Raw genomic sequence first — 21,433 nt, forward strand, 5'->3', positions numbered from 1 at the left:
CAACACACTCAATATTGATAATTCTTTAAATTCACTCTAAAATTATATGGTTACAGCCACCGTTCATATGAAACACAGCATATCTAAATCCACCTTTTCTTCTACTCTTTTTTATTTCTTCTCTTTTTCCTCCCTTTCTTTCTTTATTTTATTTATGTTTTTGTGAGATTTGGTTATTTATATTGTATATTAATTTATGTTATTTTATACAACATATCTGTATTACCTTGCTTTATGTATTCTTTCTTATTCTTCTTAATAAAAAATATTATAATACAATTTAAAAATAAATGATATAGGCCATCAGTACATCAGGATTAATCAATTTTCAGATACCATAGTTTTGCACTGTATAATTTTACACAGACTAAATAATATACACTTATTTAGGTTATTTTCACCAAAGAAATGTAGCAGAAAAAATGTTGGCCTAAACTTATGAGAAAAAAATATTATTTGCAAAATCATTTAACAGAAAAACAAAGAATGTTTGGACTGTTTAGCAAAAAATAAATAAAAAGAAAGTGGTGGTTAAATACCACTTAAAGAAATCTGCAGTTTTATGATTTTTTTTTTTTATAAAAAATGTATTTGGATACAGTGTTGCATGCCTGCGCAATTGTCATGCAAAGTGTGACAGCGCTGAAACCTGAAAATTGCCTTGGGCAGGGAGGGGGTAAAAGTGCCGGGCATTGAAGTGAAATTAAAAATTGAATAAAAGTGCACTTTAAAAAAAGGAATTTCATGAATTACTGACACAAGGCAGAGAATAACAAGAAATAATATTTTGCCAATTGTGCATATACTGTATTTGCCTCAGTGGGCCTTGTACAGTATGGTTACACCTTCAACTCTGGTTGTTAGATAACTGGGAACATTTTTATTTTTCATCTACAAATAATTTGCATGACATGAGTGGCAAAATAAACCCATACCCATTAGATCATGGTCCTTTAGTTTGACAGGCAAAGTATGATCTTTTACTTTCAATCTAAGGCCCCTTTCACATTGAGGCGTTTTTCATGCGGTACAACACTAAAAATAGCGCTGCTATACCGCATGAAAAAATCATGCCCTGCAGGCTTCAATGTGAAAGCCTGAAGGCTTTCACACTGAAGCGTTGCGGTAGCAGGACCGCTCCAAAAGTCCTGCTAGCCGCATTTTTGGAGCGGTATAGGAGTGGGGTGTTTACCGCTCCTATACCGCGCCTTCCCATTGAAATGAATGGGAAACCGTGGTAATACCGCCCGCAATGCGGGCGGTATTAACCCTTATTCGGCCGCTAGCGGGGGTTAAAACCTCACCGCTAGCGCCCGAATATCGCGGTAAATACGACAAAATAGCGGCGCTAAAAATAGCGCGGCTATACCGTCACCGCACCTCCGCCTAATGCAAAAGCCAATAGAGTTAATAAAGACTCTCTGAGAGTAATTCTGAACACGATTGATCTTGGCAGTCAAGGTTGGGCAATAAGTACAGCAACGCGTTTTTAACAATATTTAAATTAATTTAAGGGCTTGTTCACACCAACAATATTAGGCAATGTTGCCCAATGCAGTCCCAATGAATAAAGTAGACAAGGTACGTCTTGTTTCAGTTGACTCCAACATCCTACATTGGTGTGCACTGAAAAAAGTAGGACAGGTTGCATTGCTTCACAGTGTTGGTAGCAGAATGTAAATGTTATGGCACGGCATTGATGTATAGTTAGCATTTGTAATAGACGCATTACAGAATTGATATGTCTTAAATGCATGTTCGTAAAAGTCACAGGAGTATAATTACTGATATAATAACCTGCCTATTAAAATATAAAAACTTAAGAGGAAAGACTACAGTGAAAAAGCCAAAAGGATAAATACATAAATCCAATTATAAGGAATGTCTGCTAACTGGAGATAAGTGCACGAGCAGATACTTTATTACTGTACTGATCCTGGATGATGGCAGTGGGATTAGGAGAAGCAGAATATGTTGACTATTTGCACAAGGAGGGTAAGCTAAAGAATAATATATGCAGTTATGGAATGAACCAAGTTAGTCATTTTAATAAGATGAGGCCTAATCAGAAAAGTCTTATGCCGTGTACACACGATCATTTTTCGTTATGTAAAAAACAACATTTTTCAGCATGTAGAAAAAACGTTTTTTTTTCCAACTTCATCATTAAAACAACGTTGCCCACACACGGTCGTTTAAAAAAAATGCTCTAGCAAAGCGCGGTGACGTACAACACGTACGACGGCACTATAAAGGGGAAGTTCCATTCGGATGACGTCACCCTTTAGCTGATTTCGTGTTAGTAAAAGACGATTCGCGCTTTTCTGTCTGTTACAGCGTGATGTATGTGCTTACTCCATTACAAACGGTAGTTTAACCAGAACGAGCGCTCCTGTCTCATAACTTGCTTCTGAGCATGCACCGGTTTTTAACATCGTTTTAGCCCACACACGATCATTTTTTACAACCTGAAAAACGACATAGTTTAAAACGTTGTTTAAAAATGCAGCATGTTCGAAGAAAAAAAAATTGTTGTTTTTCAGAACCCGAAATATGATGTGAAGCCCACACACAATCATTTTAAATTATATTTTTTTAAAACGTAGTTTTTTACATGTCGAAAAATGATCGTGTGTACGCGGCAGAATGTGTAACACAAAAAAAATCATATGTTACAAATGTTTTGTGCAGCACGGTTAACTATTAAACCCACTCCACCTAGGCAGGGGTGGGGTAGATGCAATGGATGACATTGTCCCAACACTGGTAGCAACTGTAGTTAATTGTCCAATATGTGTAGGGAGTTAATCCCTCCTGCATACTAGGCTTGCTTTAGGTACTTCGCAGGTTGGCCATATAGGGGAGCCTTCATCTTTATTCATCTGCTATGGGTCGCACAAAAGAAATGTTACTATTTACCGTATTTATCGGCGTATAACATGCACTTTTTTCAATCTGGGAGAACGAGTGGTTTTACCTGGGAAGACAATTTCCTCTCTTCCCTCCAGCGCCTGCTTAATTAATAGTATGTGTTTCCAGAACTTCAAGTCACAATCTATGTGGGATTATAGCAACATGTGATTAATACTTATACAGTCCAGTCTGTTTAAACAGGAGCCTTTTCTATATTTTTTAGGTTTGTTGTTGGACCAATAAACATCTTATATGTTTGTTTTGACTATGGTTTTGGTCTTTAATCTATGTGGAACTACAACTACCAGCCACCAGCTTTCACAACACTGGTTTGTGGCTGCACAGATTTATATAATCCCTCAGCACTTTTAATTGTGTATTTTTGTGGTTATGGTGGCATTTCTTGTAGCCATAACCTCTGTGAGGCAAGTGTCTGAACTGGCAGTCTTATCCTGCAAGAACTCTTTTTGGTTTTACATAGGGACAAAGTGGTGTTAAAGCCCAGGACTTCTTCTTACTTAAGGTAGTTCTACCTTCCACCTCAACCGGGACATTGTTCTCCGGTTCCTCTAGCTCCAGGTCACCAAAAGGAAACCTCTCTGTTAGAGACTCTGTCAGCCACGGCCTCTTTCAGAAAAATGATTCACTTCTGTAACTTAAGATGGATCCCGTCAGGGGACAATGTCTTCTCGTTCCAGGCAAACCACCATCTGAATTTATGGTCTTGAGGATCAGGTTGCACCTTTTCCTGTCAAGGTGCACACTGCTATATCTGTGTGTGCTTCTTGGTATTCTCAGCATCAAGCAAGTTCCACCAGGCAGATATTATGGCATTATCTGATAGCAGCATTAAGCCACACCACTCTTTTGGCTGCAGGTAGTCACCAGTTTTCTATTGTTTTTCTTGGGTGTGCTAGCCCACCCCTCTGTTGAACTGCTTTTGGACTCCTTGACAGTCTAAGAATTCCGGTGTTCCTAAATGAACGAGAAAGAAAATAGAATTTTTGTCTTACCCCTAAAATCCCTTTCTTGGAATACATTACAGGACACAGGATTCTGGAACCATTGGGATATACCTTAAGACAGTGTTCCCCAACCCCCGGTCCGCAGCTCACTGCCGGGCCGTGGCCTCTTTGCAGCCGGGCCGCGAAGGCTGCAGTGTGTGAGGTGCAGCAGCGGGCAAGCAGAGAGATGATCACGGCACTTCCGCCCAAACAGCGGGGCTGTTACACTGCTGCGAGGCACAGGAGCAGAGAGATGAGATCATCTCCCGCCACCTGCCCAGAACAGGGCACTTCCGCCCATGCAGCGGGGCTGCTATACTGCGGCGAGGCGCGGGAGCAGAGAGATCATCTCTCGCTGCCCGCCCCGCATTAGTGCTGATACCATGGCAGGTGACAAGAAAAATATCTAATGGCAGGTGGCAAACCACATCAGGTAATGTGGCAATCCACACCTGGTGGCAGGTGACATTGCAAGTAGCAATCCGCACCTGGCTACATAATAACCCAACCCCCCTGGGCCTTGGCTCGATTCTATGCCACAACACCGGTCCTCAGTGCCAAAAAGGTTGGGGACCACTGCCTTAAGAGACACTGGCAAATAAAGCTGTAAGGATGACCCTGTATAACTCTTCCCATTCCCAGCATGCTTCAGTTTTGTTAGCAAGTAATGGTAGTAGTGAATAAAAAAACAGAGGGGAAAGAATAGTGTCCTGTAATGTCTTTCAAGACAAGGATTTTACAGGTAAGATAAAAAATCCTATTTCCTTATATGTACATTACAGGACAGGAGATGAAGAACCAATGGGATCTTCAAAATCAGGCCAACTGATGTGTGGGCAACAGAAGAAACAAAATGTTAGGACCTTACACTTTATGGGGAGCTGTTTTTAGCATTAATACATGAGTATGATCCTGTAAGGCTATGTTTCATTCTTCTGAAATATACTGCACTATGTAGATGTTTTTCTTTTAAATGTTAGTTCTGAGTCAAGGACTAAAGAGAATAGATTAGTAGAACTGAGAAGTAGTGGAGTGGTGTGGTGGATCCTACCAAAAGTCTATTCAAATAAACCTGGGGGAAAAGGTGTACCTGAGAACCTGTTTGATCAAACCCTATGGAGAAATTGTTATTTGACTTACTTAAAGCAGAGTTCCACCTAAAAGTGGAACTTCTGCTCATTGCACTCCTCCCCCCTCCAGTGCCACATTTGGCACCTTTCGGGGGGAGGGGGGACAGGATACCTGTCTTTCACAGGTATCCTGTTCTCACTTCCGGGAGCCCCAGCCGCAGGTATAGACAGGCTCCCTCCTCCTTCCCCGGCCACCGGGCCAGTAGGAAAGAGGAGCGGAAACATTAGCTGTGGTGCCGACATCGCTGGACTCCAGGACAGGTAAGTGTCCGAATATTAAAAGTCAGCAGCTGCAGTATGTGCAGCTGCTGGCTTTTAATTTTTGCAGCGGTGGGTGGACCTCCGCTTTAATTATAAGGGGGTCATTACATTCTGGTGAACCTTTATTTTCCTCCAAGAGCACGCACAACACTGTGATGTATTATTTTGGGATTCAAATAATAAGTGGTTATTATGGACAATGTATTTATCATGGAACTCACTATTGTGAATTTTGAGTTATATACATTATATTGATTTGAACATTTTTTTTTTATATCAGAGATGTTTCTCTTGTATTTGATGGGTGGATGACATAGTTACTTTAATGCAGGGCTCGACAAATCCCGGTCGCCAGGTCGCCATGGCGACTAAAAATAGCGTCCTGGCGAGTGGGGTCTTGGCTAGGAAGGTGGTCATGGCCCGGGTCTCGTAGGCCTTCCAGACACAGTACTGCCTGGCACTGTCATTTTGGAATGCGATTAGCAGTGTCAGCGGGGATGGAGCAGTAAGAGAGCAGCCACTGAAGTTTTTTTTATTGTTTTTGTTCCATAGGACTGGCGCTCTGTGGACTAGGCCAAAGCCGCGGCCTCAGCTAAAAACATCCTACCCACAGCTCGCCGCGATCATGGGAAAAGGCCGCGAGCGGCATCTGGCCGGATGCCACTCACGGCCTTTTCCCTGGATCACGGCGAGCTGTGGGCAGGATGTTTTAGGTGACGCCACGGCTTTGGCCTAGTCCGCGGAGTGCCGGTCCTAAGTTTTTAGGCGAAGCCGCGGCTTCGGCTTAGTCTGCGGCCTTTTCCCAGTTTTGCGGCGGACTAGGCCGAAGCCGCAGCCTCACCTAAAACATCCTGCCCGCAGCTCGCCGCGATCCTGGGAAAAGGCCGCGAGCGGCATCTGGCCGCGAGCTGCGGGCAGGATGTTTTAGGCGGCTTCGGCCTAGTCCGCAGGGCGCCGGTCCTATGGAACCGGCGCGGTGTCCATCAGGAAAAAAAAAAACTTGATTAGAATCGTGGATCAAGTTTTTTTTTTTAAATCACTGATTTTCTGGGTCTCAAAAGATCTCAAAACCTTGTTCTTGGCCACAGAAGGGCAGGATTGATAAAAATAGAATGTCAGCTGCTTTAGAGAAAAATGGATTATTTAATTTGCCTTATAAGTACTTATTAGTCTGTCAGAGAACATGGTATAAGAGGAAAACGGCTCAGTTGTTTCTCAAGTAGCAGCTATATTAAGGTGTCTTTTGTTAAAGAAAACTTGTGACGAGCAGCAAATTGGGTGCCAAAAATAAAGAATAAAATGGCGGTCGTTGCAATACTTTCTGTCACACCGTATTTGCGCAGCGGTCTTACAAGCGCACTTTTTTTTTTTTTTATTTGCTTTTTTAAATTAAAAAATAAGACAACAGAAAAGTTAGCCCAATTTTTTTTTATATTATGAAAGATAATGTTACACCGAGTAAATTGATACCCAACATGTCACGCTTCAAAATTGCGTCCACTCGTGGAATGGCGACAAACTTAAGTTAGAGGAGGTCTAGGGCTAGAATTATTGCACTCACTCTACCAATCCGGATACCTTACATGTGTGGTTTGAATATCGTTTACATATGCAGGTGCTACTCACATACGCGTTCACTTCTGTGCGCAAGCTTGGCGGGACGGGCGCATTTTCTGGCTCCTAACTTTTTTAGCTGGCTCCTAGATTCCAAGCAAATTTGTCAAACCCTGCTTTAATGTATGATTGATTTCATAAGCTAGCGCTGATATATTGGTGGTTAAGTCCAAATTCCTATTATATTAATCATACAGTATAGGACACAAGGGTGTGCAACAACATGGCAACTTAGATCTGGCAACAGGCACACAAGGCCCCAAAAATTAAGTTGTCTGATCCACCTGTCACTGGGTGTGTATATATATTCCCACAATCACCACGGCGAGGGAGCACTGCAGACCACGCTAGCTCTGAGGAAAGGGGTACGCCCCTGAAACGCATCAGCTATTACATCGACTGATTGGTTCAAACGATTATTCGTGTTCCACTGACGATGCTGGACATCTGCTGTACTCATTTTTAAAGCCTGATTTTAACTCCAATTTTGTGAGTATAACCATTGATTTTAATATTGGAATAAATACATTTTATCAGTATCACACGAGGTCGGTGCGCCCTCCGCTCTTTTTCTTCTCTTTTATGTTTTGGGGCAGGACATAGGGAAAACAAGCATAATATCCACATTTATGTGCTCTTTAAAACCACCATGTCCTTGTGCAAACCAAGAAAAGACTCTTTACAAGAGAGAGCTGCTAACTCAAGAACATACAAATGTGATGGAAACCAAGAAGGCAACATTAAAGGTTAGGTCTTCCAAAGGAATGTCTTTAATTGGTCAAAGGGGATCCATGAAAATCAAATTGGACCAGATTGGGATCCCAAGGTGACACAGGGGGCCAAAATGGGGGAATGATATCAGCAACTTCCTGTAGAAAGTCCTGATAAGGGACTGTGAGGCAAATAGTTTCTGGAAGAGGAAGAATAAGGCAGAAGGGAACCTGTCACTTGAAAGTACTGAGGGCCAGATGCTGGTCAAGGCCAGGCTAAAGAAAGGCCAGAAAATGAGTGATGGTAAAGCTTGAGTTGGATTTCCTTGCTCTGAGTAAGATAGGAATAACCAAATTAGGGACACTCCTATCCTTTAGAACTTAGGTTTCAACAGCTCATCAGCCAGAAAGCGGAATATGCCTTTCTACCACATTCTCCTGGGACAATTTAGTTGAATGCAAATTATCAGGACCCCTTCCTCCTCTATTTATGATGCGTATCTCGACGGAAACAACGTAAAGTTAGAGCGATGGGTAACGCGGACGTTCGTGGATCGCCGTAACTAGTAATTTGCATATTATACGCCGACCGCAATGGCCTCGCCACCTAGCGGCCGGCATAGAATTGCATCCTTAAGATCCGACAGTGTAAGTCAATTACACCTGTCGGATCTTAGGGCTAGCTATGCGTAACTAATTCTATGAATCAGCCGCATAGTTTGGACTGGCGGATCACAGAGATACGATGGCGTATCAGGAGATACGCCGTCGTATCTCTTTTGTGAATCTGGCCCAATGTCCATTATGCATATAGTCAAGTTAATGGAATTACTCCTGAAAATAAGGATCATTGATTACTTAAAAATACACAACTTGCTGGACCCAAAGCAGCAAGGCCTTACTGAGAGCAGATCATGTCAGACTAATCTGATTAAATGTTTTGACTATATTACCAGTGTTTGGGGCCAGGTTGGTGCTGTGGACATCAGTGATTTCAGCAAGGCATTTCATACAGTTCCACATAATGATCTAATACAAAAGCTAGGACCTAAAGTGGTTGTAATGGTTTGTTTTTTTATTTTCTTAATTGGTTCCTTTAAGCTAGTGTTTTATTGAATTGCTTTTGAATAAGCTTTTCCTTCGATTTCCCTTCTAAATGTTTTTATTCTTTGTCTGAATTTCTTAATTCCTGCTTCTCCTCAGTAAGCTTTCCATTATCATCCGAGCCGTTCTGGCTGGGGGTTAGTCAGCCAGAACAGCTTACTGAGGAGGAACAGGAAGTGAGAAATTCAGACAAAGAAAACAAAGACAAAAAAACATTTCGAAGGGAAATCGAAGGAAAAGGTAAGTGAACCAACAATGCACTAGCTTAAAGGAACCTATTTAGAAAATAAAAAACAAACCTTTACAACACCTTTAACCTTTGGCTGTTTCAGTGGATATGCAGTTGTCTAAAGGATAGATACCAGAGTCTTGTTGTAAATGGGGATCACTCAGAACAGAGACCAGTCACTAGTGGTGTACCACAAGGCTCTGTGCTAGGCCCTGTTCTTTTTAATCTATATGTAAGTGATATAACTAAAGGTTTGTTGGACAAGATAAGCCTTCTTGCTGATGACACAAAGGTGTGTAAGGCCTCGTACACACGACCGAACATGTCGTCTGCTGAAACTGGTCCGCGGACCAGTTTCCGCGGACATGTCCGACCCTGTGTAGGGCCTAGCGGACCGGATTCCTGGCCGAGCGGACAGGTTTCCAGCGGACAAAAGTTTCTTAACATGCTAAGAAACATGTCCGCTTGAAAGCTGTCCGTCGGACATGTCCGATGGTCAGTACGACTCATCGGACATGTCCGCTGGCCCGAAATCCCGTGCATGCGTCGAAGTGATTTGACTCATGCGTGGAAGAATGGAACTTCCGGGTTCGCGCACGTCGCCGCTACGTCACCGCGTTTTCTGTCCACGGGGAATTTGGTCTGATGGTGTGTACACACATCAGACCAAATTCTGCCAGCAGACATGTCTGATGAAAACGGTCCGCGGATCGTTTTCATCGGATATGTCTGGCCGTGTGTACAAGGCCTAATAGGGTTGATATTCCTGGAGATATCTGTAATATAGAACATGGTTTGGTATTGCTGGACGATTAGTCAAAGCAGTTTAAACTGCAGTTCAATGTTTCTAAATGTAAAATAATGCACCTAGGGAAAAATAATCCCTTGATAGAGTACAACATTGGGGGTACAGTGTTGGTCAGCACTACAGAAGACAAAGATTTGAGCGTACTTATTTCAGACGTTTAGATGAAGCAAATGAGAAAACAGTGTGACCAGGCAGTGGGAAAAGAGAATAGAATATTAGGATGCATTACTAGAGGGATCACCAGCAGGAGGAAGGAGGTCCTAATTCCCTTATTATGATCTTTAGTGATACCTAATTTAGAATACTGTTTCCAGTTCTAGGGGACCTCACTTACAGGTATTACAAGATATTAATAAAATAAAACGAGTCCAGAGACAGGTAACACAAATGGTAAAAAGATCTGGGGGAGAAAACATATCGAGAGCGACTTCCGGAACTTAATATGTACAGTCTGGAGGACTGGAGGGGACTCCCCTTGTGAGTCCCCTCCCCCCACAGTTAGAATCACTCCATAGGATACACATTTAACCCCTTGATCGCCCCCTAGTGTTAACCCCTTCCCTGCCAGTCACATTTCAGTGCATTTTTATAGCATTGATCTCTGTAGAAATGTGAATGGTCCCAAAATAGTGTCAAAAGTGTCCGATATGTCCGCCGCAATGTCACAGTCACCATAAAAATCAAAGATCGCTGCCATTACTAGTAAAAAAAAGCAAAAAACAATAAAAATGCCATACATGCCATACATTTATCCCCTATTTTGTAGGCGCTATAACTTTTGCGCAAACCAATTAATATACGCTTAATGCGTTTTTTTTTTTACAAAAATATGTAGAAGAATACATATCGGCCTAAACTGAGGAAATTTTTTTATTGAATATTAATATTTTACTGAAAGGGTAGTTGATGGTTGGAAAAAACATCCAGCAGAGGTAGTGACACAGTCAACAGTAAATGGCTTCAAATATGTTTGGGACAAAGATAGATCTATACTCAAAAAAATAAATAAAAAAATGGGCAGACTCTTTGGACTACACTGTCTTTTTCTGCCATCACTTTTCTCTATTTTTAGATCTCCAACTGTGTCATACGGGAAGGGAAATGGGCACTGCTGTGGCAACATATCCTATTCAAATAATAAATATAATCACATAGAATGCTTGTAATCTGAACATATTTTCAGCACCTGACATAGTTACAGTCTCTAAATCCTCATGTTACCATTCACAGTGGCAACAAATAGGACAAGCTGGTCAGCATTTTCAGCTACTTTGCCTGGCGACGAAAACTACCACATCTAAATATAGACTCCATGATCTGAAGCATTGGCCCATGTAATCGGAGCCAGCACTGTCACATGCAACTATGCTTGAGTCATTGTAAAGTAAGTGAAATGTGGAGTGGCCATGGCAAAAAAAAAAACAACCAGTTGTGCAGGGCATTAATAAAATGCTACTAACATGTAATAAACTACTGTGATTACAGATTACACCCATAATTACCTTTCTGCTGTAAGAACTATTGATATGCTAATAACAAAGCAATAACTGATGTCATTACTATACAAGCAATGACAAGTTAATTATGTTTTCACATTTTGAGAACTTATGGATGAAAAATTAACATCTGTCACAATGGAGGCACTTTTTTGAGTTATAGAATACATTAAACCTCAAAGAATGGTCTGTAGATTTCATAAATTGTATAAGAAAATAAAGACAAGAAGTAATAGTAAAATAGAAATATAGTTAATAGCAAATTAGAAAGAGTAAAGTTTTGTCTGCAAAACTAAAAATAAACAGCACATAGGGGGTATGATTAAAACAATAAATCAAGTTTTTTTTTTTAGCCTGCAGTAAAAAAAACACAAGAGGGTTGATTTACTAAAGGCAAATAGAGTGTTCACTTTGCAGGGGAAGTTTTACTTTGAAAGGGAATTTTCCCAGTGCTTAGCGAATGAGGTAAAGCCCTGATGACATCTTTCATTCAGTCATGTGCAAGCAAAAATTTAGTTTTTATTTTATACTTGCGCATTATTTTTTTGTTTATTTTGCAAAGTGAAATTTCACCACATCCACTAATCGCTAGAAAAAAACTCCCTTGCAAAGTGCAGTCTATCTGTCTTTAGTAAATCAACTCTAATGCCTCGTACACACAATCGGTCAAACCGATGAGAACGGTCTGATGGACCGTTTTCATCCGTTAACCGATGAAGCTGACTGATGGTCAGTCGTGGCTACACACCATTGGTTAAAACAACGATCGTGTCAGAACGCGGTGACGTAAAACAGACGTAAAAAGCATGCGTCGACTTGATTCTGAGCATGCCTGGATTTTTAACCGATGGACATGCCTACAAACGATCGGTTTTGTTCTATCGGTTAGGTATCCATCGGTTAAATTTAAAACAAGATTGATTTTTTTTAACCTATGGATAAATAACCGATGGGGCCCACACACGATCGGTTTGGTCCGATGAAAATGGTCCATCAGACCGTTCTCATCGGTTTGACCGATCGTGTGTACGCGGCATTATTGGTAAAATATGGATGGGTCCTACTGGTAACATAATAGTTGCTATAATACTTTTATAATCTGGCCCTGATATAACTGAATAGATAGCACTCAACAACATTTCTGCAAGTGATATAATGTTACTTACCTGGAATATTACAACTCTGAATTTGTTCTTTCGCAGCATCTCTTCTTGCTTGGATTCTACCTTTAGCACTTGATCGCTCTGTCTTTCTACTCGAGATCTTACATCTTTTACATTAGTGCTAACTTTGCGAGTCTTCTCCAGTAGTTTGTTTACTGTGTAGCTGGTATTGCTATGAGCCTGGGCTAGTTTCAGAAGGTCAATTTGAATGGTCTTGATGCTATTCTCCATTTCTCTGTGACGTTCTTCAATTCTCTTCTGGCTGGCTTGCACAGTATCCACAATTGTGGCTACTTTGTCAAGAACTGAAACGATAGTCAAGGCAGATTCATGATCTTCGTCATCTTCTGACACAATGGACAAACGGTTAAAATCGACTTTGTCTGAGGTTCTTTCATTGTGATCCATTTTTTATGCCAACTCTGCAGGAGCTTGAGTCCCCTGGTTAGTGTTTAGGACTGTAGGAACAATTCTGGCATCGGAGCAAACAGACAGCTGCCTCAGAAGACCTTCAACATAAAATGGAAGGCTCCGCCCTGAGGGGTTGGGAGGACATTTATATCTACTCATCATTCAAGCACTGAGAACTGTGGTCAACATGCCTTATGAAATACCAAGCCACTAAAATTAGGAAACATGCTCTGAGTAATAAATCCATGAAAGAAAATACTGTGGGATAGTCAACTCAGATATCCAGTTGCAGGCCATCTGTTGAATCAGAGTGAATGAACAGGTTACTAGCATTAGGTTGTGTAGTATACAAAAACATTACATGATTACTAAATGTACACTGCATATTAGCTTACTGAGTGAAATGCACCATCAAACATAGTCCCATTCAAACATTTGTGATTCTGCACATATATTTATGTGAATAAAAAAAGAAACTGAATGAAACAAGAGTTTATTTCTTTTGCATACCACCCTAGCCACCTGAGGCCTCATACACACGATAGGTTAACCAGAAGACAACGGCCTGATGGACCGTTTACATCGGTCAAAACCGATCGTGTGTGGGCCCCATAGGTTATTTAACCATCGGTTAAAAAAAAGCCAACTTGCTTTAAATTTAACCGATGGATTCCTAACCGATGGGAAAAAAACGATCGTTAGTAGGCACAACCATCGGTTAAAAATCCATGCATGCTCAGAATTAAGTCGAGGCATGCTTGGAAGCATTGAACTTTGTTTTTTTCAGCACGTCGTTGTGTTTTACGTCACCGCGTTCTGACACGATCGTTTTTTAACTGATGGTGTGTAGGCGCGACGGACCATCAGTCAGCTTCATCGGTTAACCAATGACAACGGTCCATCAGACCGTTCTCATTGGATAGACTGATCGTGTGTTCGAGGCTTTAAAGGAGAAGTAGGGCCAAAGCTCTTTTGGCCCTACTTGTCCTGTGGATCACAGTAGTGCATTTAGTTCTGCACTCCTGTAACCCTTATTCAGCTAACAATGGGCTAAAGTCTGCTGGGGGCTGATGTCTGCCTGACCAGCAGATAGCTCAGACTCTCAGTGTGCTGCTGAGAGCCTGCAGCTCCGGCCTCTTCCACAATCCAGTGCTCCAGTCAGAGCTGGAGGGGTAGTACAGAGAGTGGGTGACTGAAGACCAAAAACAGAGAGATCAGCAGTTTTTAAATGGTCATGATTCGGTCTTGGAGGCGGCAGGGAGTATGATTTTTTTTTAAATCCCTTATAGTATCTTTAATTTTTTAGCCTTGAGCCTTTTCATTTGCTACTAACTTTGTGATTACTTGTGATACTCAAGGGTAAGGGTACTCAAGAGTATAAAGGTACAATTTTTCCCTGTATGCTGGGGACAGTTCCTGTTTTAAGGGGTGTGTCCCTGGGCATTGTAGTTCCCCAGCTTTTTATACACTCTGCTATGCTAACTTCTGTCCTCACCTGCTGGCCAATCCAGTATTTTTTTTATTCACTATGCTATCAATGAAGCAGCCAACATCTGAATCTGAATGCCCTGTTTTTTTTTTTCACTTTGTTATCAGCAGAGCTTTTTGTTTCTCTCCTGGTCTGCCCACCACCACCAGCTTGATCTGTAGTAACACAGAGCCGGAGGAATTTTTAAAGCACATTACAAAATTCCTTGAGGCGGCTAAGCACTGACAGTGCCCCACTTTGCAGTGACCCTGGACTGGCATGACATGACAGAGGACACAGGATCACATCTCTGGGAATGGAGAAGTTTCTGCACACACATCTCACTGTGACTCCCTGCTGCCTGCTCAAAAGTAAGTGTATTTTTCAAGGTTCCTGACTAATGCTGTTTGGGCTCTGCTATAAAAAGAACTTCAGGAAATAAAAACATTTCCAAAAGCAGTGGGGCTGTGCCCGCATCACATGGGTTAACTGATCGTTTTGTCTAAGGATGAGCAGAAAGTTTATACCCACCTGATCTGCCAATCCTCTGGAAAACCCTTCTCTCCCACGTCCAGTGGTGGGCTGTTCCTGTCATCCTCACATTCAGAGTCAGTCTATGGGTGTGATGACGTCAGGAACAGTCCATCGCCCAAGACCATTAGACTGCGAGGGGCAGCCGGTCTTGCTCTAGGAGGATTGGCGGCTTAGGTGAGTATATCGCCGTTTGCAATCCCATAGACAAAAAAGAGTAGTTAAAGGAGTAAAGTCAGAAGTTTTTTTGTCTGAATGCAGTCTATGCATTAAGATAAAAAGCCTTCTGTGTGCAGCAGCCGCCCCAGCCCCCCCCCCCAATACTTACTTGAGCCCCATCTCTGTCCAGCGATGTTCATGAGTGTCTCAGCCATCTGAGACTCTTCCTCCTGATTGGCTGAGAAACAGCAGCGGCACCATTGACTCCTGTGGCTGTCAATCAAAGTCAGTCAGCCAATCAGGAGAGAGAGGGGGTGGGGCTGGGCCACAGCTCTGTGTCTTAATGGACAAAGGGAGCTGTTATTTGGTTTTGGTACCCCATAACAAGCTGCTTGCTGTGGGGGCACTCGACAGGAGGGAGGGGTCAGGAGCACAGAAGTGGGACCCGAGAAGAGGTGGATCAGAGCTGCTCTGTGCAAATCCAGTGCACAGAGGAGGTAATTATAAAATGTTTGTTATTTTAATTGAAAAAAGAAGACTTTACAATCACTTTAACCCATGCAGTGTGGGCACAGCCCCACTGCATGGGTGAAAAATATGTTTTTCCTGGAGTTCTGCTTTGAGTTCCAGATTCTTGGCACTGTTTATGTATGTACAGTGAACTGAAGTGGTTAGAGCTGGACTTGGCTACTCATCATCCCTGTGTACAGGTTCTGGTATCCCAACACATACTGCTTCTGGACCTCCGGTGCTAAAAAAAAGTAGAGACATCGATAAATGTTTAATACTCTGGTGCCCAACCTGCAATACTTTTTATTCCTGACCCCTACACTTTGTGCGTTACTAATTCCTGTACCCTGCGGTCTATGTGTTACTTATTCCAGAACCCTGCACTCTATGAAGAGGATTTACTAGAACTGGAGAGTGAAAAGTCTGGTGCAGTTCTGCATAGAAACCAATCAGCTTCCATTGTCAAAGCTTTATTGAACAAGGGGAAGTTAGACGCTAATTGGCTACCATGCACATCTCTATCCCTATGTGCTGCTTACTCTTGACCCCATTTTCTATGTAATTCTTGCTCCTGCACTCTATGCAATATGTATCTCTGTCCCAGATACTCTGTGCATTATACACTCTTTACACCTGCACTCTGTGTGTTATACACACCTGGCCCTTGCACTTTTGCATTGCGCAATTCTGAACTATGCATACTGTTCATTACTTATCTTGATCTCAGCACTTTGGGCCAGATCCTCAGAGCGAGTACGCCGGCGTATCTACTGATACGCCGGCGTACTTTCAAATTACCCGCGTCGTATATCTTTAGTTTGAATCCTCGAACCAAGATACAACGACATCTGGGTTAGATCCGACAGGCGTACGGCTTCGTACGCCTTCGGATCTTGGATGCAATACTTCGGCGTCCACTGGGTGGAGTTCTCGTCGTTTTCCGCGTCGGGTATGCAAATTAGCTATTTCCGACAATCCACAAACGTACGCGCGGCCGTCACATTCTCTTACGTCGTCTCTAGTCGGCTTCTAGTCGTTGCGACGTCATTTAGCGCAATGCACGGCGGGAAATTTAGAAACGGAGCATGCGCAGTTCATTCGGCGCGGGGACGCACTTCATTTAAATGAAACACGCCCCCTAATCGCCAATTTGAATTCCGCCGCCAGAGATACACTACGTCGCCGTAACTTATGGCGCAAAATCTTTAAGGCTTCGAAATAACGCCAGGTAAGGTATGGCGGCGTAGCGTATCTCTGATAAGCTGCGCGGGTGCAGATCTCTGTGGATCTGCCACTTTGTGTTTTATACACTCTTGATCCACGAACGAGTAGTCTTAGGTTTTATTTAACCATATCCTTTTAAGCCCTTCTCACTGTTACAGCAATTTAGCCACACCAATAATTTACTGTGGTGCACATGGCACCCCATCTCTAGTCTGCATATCTGAGGCATTTAGTCTTTATATCTTAACCTCCCTGGTGGTATTCCTGAGTCTGGCTCGAGGTGAAATTGCAGTACTAATAGCGGTAACCCCGACTCGGTATCCAGGCAGGGAGTTACTTACCTTGTCCCCTGGACCCTGCGATGTCTCCCTGCTGTGTGAGCAAGCTGTCTCCTCGCTCGATTCACACAGTGCCCGAGCGCCGCTGAGCTCCGTTCCCTACGACTTTACGACGCACGGGGCGGAGATCGGTGCCAAATTCAAAAAAATAAAAACACAGTACACATACAGTATAATGTAATCTTACAGATTACAGTACTGTATAAAATAATTACTCACCCCCTTTGTCCCTAGTGGTCTGTCCAGTGCCCTGCATGAGCTTTTACATTATAAATACTGTTCTTTCTGCCTGGAAACTGTAGATTATCCATAGCAACCAAAAAGTGTCCCTTTATGTCAAAAGTGGTTTTAGACCAGCTAGAAAACAGCGATAATAAATTAGAATCACTTGCAGAATTGAGCGATATCGATTTGTGGGGAAATTAGTTTTCACAAACTGAAAGTAATAACAGCGACAATTCTGCAACTGAGCAATTTCAGTGTTTTTTGATTTGATTACAATATTGAATCATTTTTATTATTATTTGTTATAATTAATAGTTATTTATTATATTATAATTAATGATTTTGTGTTTCAAACTTTATCATACCCGGGATGTCTACTAGACTCTTGTTTGGACAGATTTAAGTGAGTTATTTCTAATGCCACGTACACACGTCGTTTTTTGTGATGAAGCAAAACAAAGTTTTTCATCATGAAAAAAAACAACGTTTTTCTAACTTCATCATAAAAAACGACGTTGCCCACACACCATTGTTTTCTCAAAATGCTCTAGCAAAGCGCGGTTACGTACAACACGTACGACGGCACTCTGTTCCATTCAAGCTCCCGTCTCATAACTTGCTTCTGAGCATGCGCGGGTTTAAAACGTCGTTTAAAACGTCGTTTTAGCCCACACACGATCTTTTTTTATGACACAAAAAACGACATTTTGAAAAACGACATAAAAAATTGAAGCATGTTCGAATTTTTTTTTGGTCGTTTTTTAGAAGACAAAAAACTATGTGAAGCCCACACACGATCATTTTAAATGACGTTTTTAAAAACGTTGTTTTATTTCATCACAAAAAACGACCGTGTGTACGCGGCATAAGAATTACAGGCCTACAATATAAGACGCCAAATTCCCATGCAAAACAATTGTACCGCTTTCAGCATTAAAAACCTGACATAATCATACCGCCAGGGAGGTTAAATGCCTGCCTCTTGCTTCAAAAGTCTGTGACCAATTGTTCAGGAGGTGTTACAAATGAAGGAATCGTTTTTTTTGGGTGTCTTTGTGTGGGTGTGGTTTAAAATTGGTATTATCAGTAGGTTGTCCCCGCATTTAATTTGTAAAATCTGGTAATCTTTATATATATATATATATATATATATATATATATATAGAGAGAGAGAGAGAGAGAGAGATAGATCTCTCTCTCTCTCTCTCTCTCTCTCTCTCTCTATATATATATATATATATATATATATATATAGTAAAGTTCGGGGAACCAGCTACATCGCAGGACACAGGCTTTTAAATCAAAACTGTGGTTTATAAAACTGAAATAGCTTCACAGCAGCAAAACAAAGAAATAACAGTCTCACCGACTTGTAGAGCTCAGAACTGCTATCGCAGTTAAACAGTCCTTGCAGGTAAGTTCCCCAGACAGCAGTCTTCCAGGCAGGACACTGCCAAGTGCTTTTACAGCTTCCACAGCTTTTCCTTGTCCACCATTCACCATGCACAGTCTCCACTATACTCCTCCACTCTCACCTACAACTTCCTGTCTTGCTTTAAACCACTTCCTTGGACAGATGTGTTAACCCTTTCTGTTCCCTTAAAGGGACCACAGTCCAAACAGAGGGGAAATATAGCGTCCTTCCAGGACCCAACCACAGCGTCCTGTACAATATATATATATATATATATATATATATATATATATATATATATAGTATATATATATATATATATATATATATATATATATATATATATATATATATATATATATATATATATATATATATATATATATATATATATATAGTAGGTATGGCAAGAAAAGGGACCAAACCCAAGATAAGTAATGGATGATTGTGAAGGAGAATGTGCTGAGAAGTTCTATAAAAAGGGGAATGGGAGGGAGGGTATCGTGCACTGGAACTGACAAAGGGAAAAGGGAAGTGGTCAGCTTAAATACCCTCCAGGCTCCTCCCATAAATTCAGGCCAGCATACTGGCCTTCTAATTTATGGTTGTGACCCTAAGACCGAGACAAATGTGGATCACATAAACATGCGACAAGACTCACAACATAAATAGACCTGAGGTGTGGCTTTTTGTCATCTGGTAGGTATGGCAAGAAAAGGGGCCAAAAATAACCAGGTAGGGAAATATCTTTATTGGCTCTAAACTCATTGAGCGAGCTTGGAGAAGACAAGGGCCAGCTCGACTTGAGGGTTTGTAATATATATCTGGTGAAGCAGGCAGACTTCCATCTGCCTAGCTTCTTCGTCACATGGTCTGGTACTCCGTGCTGAGATGCGGCCGAGGCTGTGCCGATCCGAAGGAATGTCCAGAATACCGCCCGGGGTCTAGGCCTAAGTTGACCAGTAGGACCCTAACATGTTTAATAAACTGACTGCCACGCAGGGGGTTGACCGGAAAAGGCAGTAACAGGCTGGAGACTGGCTGGCTGGGTAGGTGAAAGAGCAGATGGTCAAAGATCGTTGCTGGGCACCAGGCGTTGCTGGTTCGAAAGAACTTGATATCCACTCCGGGTCCGATTTGTTGTGTTCTGGAGACCGTAAGATGAAGGGCATAGTGGCTTGGGAAGCGAGTCAGGAGATGTCTGTACAGTATTTGACTGCTGGTGCTATCAGAGGTGAACTCGCTAGGCCGTAGGAAGCAAGGTAGGTGGCTGCCTGGATGACTGAGCTGGGCAAGACCCCAAAAGGGGGTATGTGTGAGCATTTCGGACATGCCCCTAAAGAAAGCGCTCGTGACGGGCTGCTGCTTCTGAATACCACACAGCAGGGCATTCACTGTATGGGCTGTGAAGACAGATGGCTTTCCGGGATCCTGTAAGGACATGAAATGTTGAATACCAGCCAGGTACAGTACAGCCTGATAGTGATATGAGCAAGAGCCAGCTGTGTGCGGCAATAAGATATAAAGGCTAGGGCATGAGTGACGTCATCTGCTGTGGTTCCAGGACAAGTGGCTAGGAACCTATGGTAGCTGTTCCAGGCCATGCAATAAGCCTTTAGTGTGTTGCTAGACAGCGAGTGGTTGATGAGCTGGGTTACATTGGCAAGGCGTGGCTTCAATCCATTGTTAGTTGAGACCAAGGTGGGATAGGCATAGATGATGGGGAGCTCTGGGTTCCTGCTGGAAGAATGAGACAAAATTGAAGTGGAACAGTTCATTGTCTGTGGTTGCCAAGGATATGCTCACAGCAACTGATAAATTGGTGATAATTGCAGCAGCCTGCGCAAGAAGGACATGATGGGGAGCGACTTGGATCTACCCTTATTAATGATGTTGGCTGTAGCCTGGTTGTCTGTGGTGAAGACCTGTCCACGTTTTGCCCCAGACTTGGGCTGCTGCCACGATGGGGTACAGCTTCAAACAATGACGAAGACTGAGGTAAACCAGGAATTAGGCAGATTTCCGGGGGCCAAGGTCTGGTGAACCAGTGATGGCTAAAAATTTCAGCAAACCGGTGGAGGCTGCAGCATCTGCGACTACCTCCCCTAAGGAATAATTCTCAGTGAAATTGAGCATTCCTATTAAGGACTGCAGCTGTTTTTTAGTACACTCCTGTGACCGGGGTAAACTCGTGAATGACCGACCTAACACGGGCTAATTTGTCAGAAGGCAGGCTAGGCTGCATGGCATGCATATCCAGGATGATGCCTAAAAAACGTATGAAATGTGTCGGGCCTTCCACTATGTGTTTGGCTATAGGCACATTGAGATTGTTGAAGACCTCCCTTAGCTTGTCTAGATCTATCGGGGGTATGTCCGGCTGTTCAATGAGCAGAAAATCATCCAGATAATTGATAACCCTGTGACACCGGGCCTGGTGTGACAGGTTCAAGTGAGGAACTGGGAAAGAATGTCAGCTTGGTGGGCAAAGTGGCGACAAAAGAGTTCCGTGTCTGTGAGGCTCCAGTCAGAGCTCATCTGGAACTGGGTAAGTCTCGCCGCTGCTTTGGCTGAAAATGACCGACGGTAGTCGTAGAAGGCAAAACCTCCATATTTGTAAGCTAGATCTGTCACTGCATGAAGGTATGAGTCCAGCTCCTCCCTCCTGCTGGGGGTGGCTTAACAAAGTACGTCTCTGAACATCCCGACTGAGGCTGGGGT

At 42.5% G+C, this 21,433-nt stretch overlaps 1 protein-coding gene across 1 annotated transcript in view; it reads right to left on the reverse strand.

Annotated features, from left to right (window-relative positions):
* Positions 1-12,972, reverse strand: part of CAVIN4 (caveolae associated protein 4) — a 31,623-nt gene extending 18,651 nt beyond the window's left edge. The window contains exon 1 of the mRNA XM_040353508.1: positions 12,436-12,972. Within this exon, the coding sequence (XP_040209442.1) occupies positions 12,436-12,840 (405 nt within the window). The 5' untranslated portion in view covers positions 12,841-12,972. The remainder of the gene's footprint in view (positions 1-12,435) is intronic.
* Between the last annotated feature and the right edge of the window lie 8,461 nt (positions 12,973-21,433).

The sequence above is a fragment of the Rana temporaria genome, chromosome 5 (genome assembly GCF_905171775.1).
Source record: "Rana temporaria chromosome 5, aRanTem1.1, whole genome shotgun sequence".
Lineage (NCBI taxonomy): Eukaryota > Metazoa > Chordata > Amphibia > Anura > Ranidae > Rana > Rana temporaria.